The sequence below is a fragment of the Manis pentadactyla genome, chromosome 9 (genome assembly GCF_030020395.1).
Source record: "Manis pentadactyla isolate mManPen7 chromosome 9, mManPen7.hap1, whole genome shotgun sequence".
Taxonomy (NCBI): Eukaryota; Metazoa; Chordata; class Mammalia; order Pholidota; family Manidae; genus Manis; species Manis pentadactyla.
This window is the reverse complement of record NC_080027.1, coordinates 48,109,925-48,118,611: the sequence shown is the minus strand read 5'-3', so window position 1 is coordinate 48,118,611 and position 8,687 is coordinate 48,109,925. Positions and strand designations below refer to the sequence as shown.

Below are 8,687 nucleotides of genomic sequence, written 5' to 3'. Positions count from 1 at the left end.
CTTGTTATCTTTCAGACTTTGCTCTGTATTTTATATCTATAATTTGCAATATTATTATAGATACTCTACATTTTTACTTAAAAGCCTACTATAAGTATTTAGTATTTCGTTAGATTTTTTCCTTTTATCTCCCAGTCCTCACTCCTCTCACCCCACTGCACTGAGAAGAGAACTCTATGATCTAAGTCTTGCTTTCAGACTCCCAGCAGTTGTCTCAGTATTTGCTTTGGGCTGGGAGTTCCTGTACTCTAGAAAATCTTTCTTCACTCTTTCCAGACTCATGATAATGATGTAAATGAGAGTAGATCACTACCCAAGAAATGCATTTGTATAAAAATACAATTTTTGACAACATTTCTAATGTTTTTTATATGTTCTAATTTCTTAATCTCTCTAGACTATAGGACTATAATTGTTGTTACACATTAATTGCAATGCTTAGGTTTAATTTCAAGATACCCTTCTCAATTCCTACAAATAAAGAAGACTGTAATGGGGTGATGTGTTTTCAACATGTGTTTAAACATGGATAGACTTCCAGTCAAATCATGTGTTTGTGGTGTTCAGGTTTCCTAAGAGATGAGAATCAGCCCAGTTTTCCCATCCTCAACCTCATTTTGGGGAATCTTGACAAAATAGACCTTTTTGGGAGTAGCGTTTGTTCAAAAGACTGATGTACAGTAAAAATTTAGGCCTGATTACCCTGCTCAATTCCCTAGATCAGTAACAGTGCTAAAGTCATTAGATGAATTGTGGCATTATAGTATAGGATAAGCATGCAGAATCAGAGGACTTGATTCCTCTAGAATTAGAGGAGTGAGTTCACATCTCTCCAAACTCTTAGATCTCTCTAAGACTCAGTATTCTCATCTGTAAACTGAGGTAAATTTAAAATGCCAGCATCATGGATATTGCTGTGAAAATTAAACGGAAAAGCAAAGTGGTTTTGGACTCAGACCTTCTGGATTCCAGCCCTGGTCCCAAAGTTTCCTAGCTGCATGATTTTGGGCAATTTACTTTGTAGATTTCTTTGTAAAATAGAAATAATAGTACTATTTCATAGGATTTTTTGAGGAATAAACCAGTTAATATATGCAATACATTTAGAATAGGGCCTGTCGCATAGTAAGTGTAAATCAATGTTTCCAAAATAAAGAAAAAGTGCTTGGCACCTACAGGTGTTAATAATGGTGATTGTTACTACTTTTATTATTACTGATTTCAAGGTGTCTCTCAACTGGTTTACAGGTATAGGAAAGTGAGAGAAGTGTGATTTGAATTTAAGCAATCAGTTAAACAGCATTTGGAAGGGCCTACATGTGATACTGGTGAGTAAAAACTCAGGTCATCTGAAATAGTAAGAATGGACCCTAAGAATATATTCTGACAGTTGCCTTTCTCAGTGCCTCCTTCACATCTCTGTTCCTCAGACTGTAGATGAGGGGATTCAGCATGGGAATCACCACTGTGTAGAACAGAGACACCACTCTGTTCTGGCCAGTTGAATAGCTGGATTTTGGCATGACGTAAATGAAGGTAATAGTTCCGTAGTAGAGGGTAACTGCAGTGAGGTGAGAGGTGCAGGTGGAGAAGGCCTTGTGGCGCCCTTCAGTGGAGCGCATCTTCAGGATAGCAAAGAGGATGCAGATGTAAGAAAGAGCTATGACAAATACTGTAACCACAATGATGGTTCCAGATGAGATGGAAGGGATAATTTCAATAATGGAGATATCTGAGCAGGAAAGTTTCAACAAAGGGGAGAAATCACAGAAAAAGTGGTCTACATGATTTGGCCCACAGAAAGACAGACTCAATAAACAACTAATAAATGTCCCGGCATTCACACACCCACCCAGGTAGGAAGCCCCCACCAAGAGGATACAGACTCTGGGGGACATGTGGGTGGAGTACAGCAAGGGCAAGCAGATGGCCACATAGCGGTCATAGGCCATGGCAGCCAGCAGGAAGCACTCGGCTGTCCCAAACATGACCACAGAGCAGAGCTGGGCTTCACAGCCAGCAAGAGGGAGGGCCACACCACGCCCAAGGAACCCTATGAGCATGACAGGTGTGACTGATGTGGAGTACCCGATGTCCACAAAGGCCAGGTGGCTGAGGAAGAGGTACATGGGGGTGTGAAGCTGGGAACAGCTGCGTATTAATGTAATTATGCTGATATTGCCTGCTAAGGTGACAACATAGACTCCTAGAAATATCACAAAGAAGATGACACAAAGTGTAGCATCCTCTGTTAACCCCAAAATGATGAACTCTGTCACAGTGGTGCAATTTACAACTTCCATCTCCCATGAATTGCTCCTGTTGAGGGAAATGGGAATATTAATTTGTTTTACACTTAGGTTTCCTTTTTTGTATTCCACATACTCATTCACAGTGATTTCTTCCTCTGCCAGCCTGTGAATATGGTGCTGTACAGGACATTTTCTTTGCCTTTTTTTCTCTTTGCATACAAGGAGAATGATTCAACCTCACAGAGATTTCAGTTATAATCTTTATCTACTATTTATTTTAAAACACCTCTACATCCTTGACTCCTAGACAGATCACACTCCCAAGGTCGAGATCTATTATTTCAATTATCTACTGGGAGTTTCCAGTTACATATCCCACAAATACCTCAAACTCAGCCTCCTCCATATTAAACTCATCCTTCCCTTGGACTACTCTTCCTGTATTCTGGATCTATGGAATGACACCACCAGCCACCCAATCTCTCATGTCTGAAGCATGGGAGTCATTCTATCTAGCCTTCTTCCCCTCATTGTACCACGTCTAATAAAATCTTCTTGGTTCTATCTAAAATTTGCCTCCCAATTTTATTTCTTTGTTTTCTCACTTCCATTCCTAGCCTCCCTACTTTAGTTAAGGTTCTAGTCATTTTTCCCTTTTATTTCATTTATCTGTTTACCTCACTGCCTTCCTACTTGTGTCCTTATAATTCACAATACATATGCCAAAGCGATCTCTTGACAAAGTAAAAATAAGTGATACCAAAAGGATTCCTTTAAGTCTTCCAGTGCATCTCAAGCTTTCATGATGAAACCTAACCTCTTTAGGACAATACACTGCACATTTTCTGATATATCCCCTACATGGGATTCTTTGCTTAGCTTTCCTGATATTTCCATCCAACACTTGCACTGATCCAAACTTCCTGAATTGTCTAGAGTCCCCTCAGTGCACTTGCCCCTCTCTAGACTTTGCTCCTTATTCTCCTGCTTGGATGGCTCCCAGCCTCCCACCCTCATTGCCTGGGTGACTTCCACTCGTCCTTCAAGTTCGTTCCTCTTCAAGGTCTTCTCTGACTTCTAAGATTTAATCAGGTAACTTGCTTTCGTGTTGGCGTCAGACTTTGAAGATGTCCAGACTGCCATTGTTTACACTGGGTTATGATTTTGTTGTTTGCTTATTTACATTTTACTCTCCCCAATTAATATATATTCTCTGCAATAACTGTGTTTTACCACTGTATCACAAATAACTGGTACTTGGGAATAAAATATGCTGGAGGAAAATTTGTTAAATGAATGAATGCATGATTAACATAATGAATAGGCTGTGAGGAACTGGAGATGAATATATTTTAAATTCTTTGTCCTGAGAAACCAGGTTTTGTAGAGAAGGAAGACAATGAAGATACTATTAGTGCACTGCAAGTCTATAATAGTTGCATATTAAAGTAGTGGTTTATTTTGTTTCTAAATAAAAATTATGTAACTATGTTGGTGAAAAACACTTGAAAATTCAAAAGAAACATTCCTCTCAAATCTGGATACTATCACACAAGTCAACAATTATAACTTTGGTACCTTTCTTTCCAGGAATGATTTCTTTTGAATCTGTGGCTTTTATAACATTGTAGATAAACTTCTAATACTGCTACTTTTACTTTACATTTCAGTGTAAGAATTTTATCACATTATGATTCTTCAAAAATAATTTTTGAGATCTGCGTGATAATGTATTGGGCAACTAGACCTTAATTTGATTAGTCATCCACTGACTGTGGACATTTAACTGTTCACAAGTTTTTATCAGAACTAGTAATTGCACAAATTGGATAAGCATCAGGAGGGCAACATAATAAAATATGATAAACTTAAAAAATAATCCCATTCCTAGATATTTTTCTTAAGGCAATAATTGAAAATAAGCATATTCTGTGCTGTAAAGGTAAGTGTGTGTCACCATCATTTGCAATAATGAAAATACAAAACCCAAGTGCTCAGTGTTGCTCATATGTTTGTTGAGTTCTTGGCTACATTTTCATTAAAAAGTTTAGTACTGTCTCCATGTTTTGCCATTGTGTCATGATAGAGGCAAAGTTCCTGTATTCTGAGGCAGTCCTGGAAAGCATAATAAATGATAAGCAATGAGAGAAGGCAGAGAGGAATTACTGCAGTACAATATAATAATTTCAGGGCTTACTAAAGATTCAGTGAAAAATTAGAAAAGAAAATTATATTTATCAGAATGAGAAGATCGAAGTATGAAAATAATTATAAAATATTTCTCTCAAATATTATTAAAAAAAATTTTCTTTCTAATAACTTCAGCTCAATAAAAATCCCTCCAGTTAAGTCCTACAGATTTATAAATCCTTTTTTGCATGCATTTTCTTTTAATTTTTTTATATCTAATTACCAATTAAAGAAAGACTCACAAATCTTTAATTCTAACAATACCTCAAAATCCACGGTGATTTGTTTTAATTTGGGGGCATATGTAGGTAGTATTTACATATTTGTAACCATATTTATATTTCATTTTGTAATTTACATTTTCACTTAATATTATCAATAAAATATTTTCCAGTTTCTTTAGGAATTTTCACTAAAATATTGAATGGACTATATATCGAACTCCATAGCATAGTATTCATGGAGCTTCATAATCTATCTCTGATTACTTTTCTAAATGTATCTCCCTATATAGGCTTCCTTGCAAATTTTGTGCTTTTAAGGGTCATTTTAACATGATTCAGATATTTTCTACTCAGTGTTACTGGTTATTTTCATAGAAACACAATTCTCTGCTACCAACATGATTTCAGTTTTTAAGGTTTTAAAAATTTACCATGAATGAGAAATATTAGGACCTAATGTCTTCAAAATATCTTAATTTCTTAAAAAATAAAAAATTTCTTACTTTAGAATAAGAAAGCATCTATTATTTCCAATAATGGGATTTAGTTCTTTGACTGAATACATTAAGAGGTATAATAACCAGTAGTTGATAACCTTCAGGTTATTAAAAAAATGTGTTCTATCTCTTCTTTGATTGTTCTTCATGAAGTGCATTTAAATTACTCTAGTGACAGCAGCTTACTGCTGTTGGTGTTACCCCTATCATTTAAAAAAATTCTGCTTTTAATCTTATCAAATGATTCCCCCATGAGTTCAGTGGTACAAACCGCTTCCTCTCTATATAAAAACTTCGAAATATTTAAATATAGCTAGCATACCTCCACTGTCTTCTCTTTTCTGAAATTAAGCAGCCATAGCTTTTATGGCCATTCTGCCTGTGGCATACTTTTTAGATCCCTCACAATTCTCTTTGTAATCTCCAGAACACACCCTTGTCTGAGGAATGGAGCCAAACGGAGCAGCCCTGTGCTCGTTGTCTTCTGACCAAGCAGAGTTCAGTGGAGCCAACCCTGCATTCGCTGTGCACACTACGTGAGCTGCAGTCTGTGCTGACAGCACAGTCATGGGGACAGAAAACTCAGATCCTGGGCCTCCCGCTGGCCAGCTGTTACACTTACACATGGCACTTAATCTCTCTGACTCTCAAGGTTTTTGTTTGTAAAATGGGAACAACTGTTTCTATAATGCAGTTGTGTCCTGAGATTAAAAGAAGTGATCTCACTAGAGTGCCCAAAGGTATTTGGTCATACATCAAGGCTAAATAACTATTTTCCATTAAGTAAAAGTGAAGTGTTGGTAGATTTTCAAATATTTGATTTTTTGATGAGAAGTATAATTTTTCCTTCAACACATGGCAGGAGATTTTGACCACAAATCCCAAAGAGGACAGAAGTACAGTATCCAATACCTTCTTAGTTCTGGACTATGCTATTCAGATGCATGGTATGATAACTGACTGGTGCCCTGCCCTTCCTCTCCACCTGGGGTTCTTTCCAGAGCTCTTCATTTTGGTATCCTATTCCTGCTTGCCCACCTGGGTTAGGATCGCTGACTCTCAACTATGTTTTCCCTCAATGCATGGGTAGCTTTTGATGATGACTAGAAGATGCAGGACTGTGAGCCTATTCAACTGGAGCCGCAGGAGGTTTCTTTCTGATTGCCATTTCAGTTTCAGTTCTACAGCTTAGCAGTGGCTTGGCTGCTGCAGGACATCCACTCTTCCCTGGGGACTGCTGAGCACCTGGTTTAGGTGCCCAGAATCACTATTTTGCAGTTCATCCCTTGCTCAGGCCAGTTTTCACAGGGGTCAAGAGCTAGTATTGGTGAAAGAGTTTCTTTTTTAAAAAAATTTCTCATTGAACAAATAAAAATTATATTATGTAAACAAAATCCATGAATATTGCACTCACCTTTCAGAGCCAGAATTGTTGATGCTGAATTCCAAGGAGAACTTTATAAAATAGGTGTTTTCCACTTTGTGTATGAATAGTTGTAGACTAAATACTTGACAATATGAACCACTGAATGCTCCCCTTGGTCAAGGCATATAGTTATATACATGCTGTGAGGAGGAGGGTCACTGTCCTTGAGTGTGTGGTGGAATGGAAAGGAAAGTTCTAATAGAACATGACAAATATCCTAACACAAATTTCCCCTCTGAGGAAAAGGTCCTTGGGTTTGTTGTACAGAAATGACTTGTGGAACCAGGTGACTCATTAAGGCCAGGCTGCCCTCCCAAAGGAACATCTATGTGCTACGGTGTCCTTTGGAAATCCTCTCCCTTGTTTAATGAAAGTGAGGAAGGGAGTTCTTGGTTTCCCAGAAGCATGTCTGACAGTCAGAAGAATTAGTTTGTCTGCTTGACTGAGTCAGTAGGATGATGTAAAGGCATTTTCCAATTAAAGGAAACTTTGAGTCAAATTGAAAAGAAGCATTAGGGTTGAAGGAGGGATAGTAAAGAATGAAGGTTGAAAAGGAGTAAGGAAGGATAGGTTATAAAGATCCTGGATTGGTCATAGTCCTTTCAGACACAGCCACTGTGTGAATGTACCACAGTTTCTTTACCTGCTTATTCAATAATAGACATTTGAGGATATTCTAGGTTTTTGGCAATTATGAGTACAGCTTCTACAAATATCTTTGTACTGCTTTCTGTGGGGCATGTATTTTCATTTCTCTTGGATAAAAACCTACTATTGGAATTGCTGGGTGTTGTGGTTAGTGTATGTTTAACTTCATAAGAAACTGTAAACTTTTTTTCAAAATAGCCGTACCCTTTTGCATTCCCACCAACATCGTGTTTAAGCTGTGTTTGCACTGTGTCCTTTCCAGCATTTGGTATTGTCAGTTTTGAAAAAGAGCCATTCTAATATGTGTGTAGCATTACTTCTTTTTTATTTTAATTTGCATTTCTCTAGTGACTGTGTTCAGCATCCTTTCAAGTGCTGATTTGTCATCTATATCTCTTCTTTGGTGAAAGCTCTGTTTTAATCTTTTACCCATGTAAAAAAACTGGGTTACTTGTTATGATATATGAGAGATGTCTTAACATTTGGTGCTATTATAAATGGTACTAATTTTAAAATTTAATTTATTTATAATTTTCAACTGTTTATTGCTATTACACAGTTGATTTTTAATTTTATTTTTGTTCATTGACCTTGTATACTGTGACTTTATTAAACTAAGTAATTCTAGTCATTTTTTAAAAATAGATTTCTTTGATTTTTTATAATCAGTTGCAAATAAAGACCGTCTTTTCTTCCAAAGACCACAAAACATTTTAGGTATTTTCTTTCATTATTATTTTCTATTGTACTAGCCAATGCCTATCACACAATGTTAAAAAAAGAGGAGTGGGAGATGGGGATGCTTATTCTAATCTTGATCTTTGGAACAAAGTATTCAATTATTATTGTAATTAAAAGTGAAAGGTTGTATACTGAAAACTATAAAATTTTAATGAAAGAAATCAAAGAAGAATCTCAGTATGTGGAGAGGAATATCATGTACACAGAGGTGATGAAGCACCATAGTAAAGATCAACTGTCCTCAAATTGATGTATAGATTTAATGCAGTTCCTATCAGAATCCCAGCATGATTCTTTATAGTTACAGACATTCTGATTCTAAACTTTATATGGAAAGCAAAATAATCGAAAACATAATTTTTTAAAGAAAGGTATCACACAACCTAAATTAAGACTCACTACTTATCAATAGTAATCAAGACGGTGTGGTGTGTCAAGACAGTGTGGTGTGTCAGGCAAATGGAACAGAATAGAGAATTCAGAAATAAGCCCACTCAGGTACAACCAACTAATATTAAACCAAGGTAGAAAAGCAATTCAATGGAGAAAGGATGGTCTTTTCTACAAATGGTGTTGGAATAATTGGACTTTCATAGGCAAAAACAAACAAAAATAAGCATACCTCAATCTAAACCTCCCACCTTATAAAAAAATGAACTCAAAATTGATCATAAGCCAATATGTGACATGTAAGAATTTCAGAAGAGAA

At 36.5% G+C, this 8,687-nt stretch overlaps 1 protein-coding gene across 1 annotated transcript; it reads right to left on the bottom strand.

The window, feature by feature from the left end:
- Positions 1-1,370: 1,370 nt before the first annotated feature.
- On the bottom strand, positions 1,371-2,303 carry LOC118914465 (olfactory receptor 491-like). Its single transcript, XM_036889426.2, has one exon. The coding sequence runs from the start codon at positions 2,301-2,303 to the stop codon at positions 1,371-1,373; it is 933 nt and encodes a 310-aa protein (XP_036745321.2).
- Between the last annotated feature and the right edge of the window lie 6,384 nt (positions 2,304-8,687).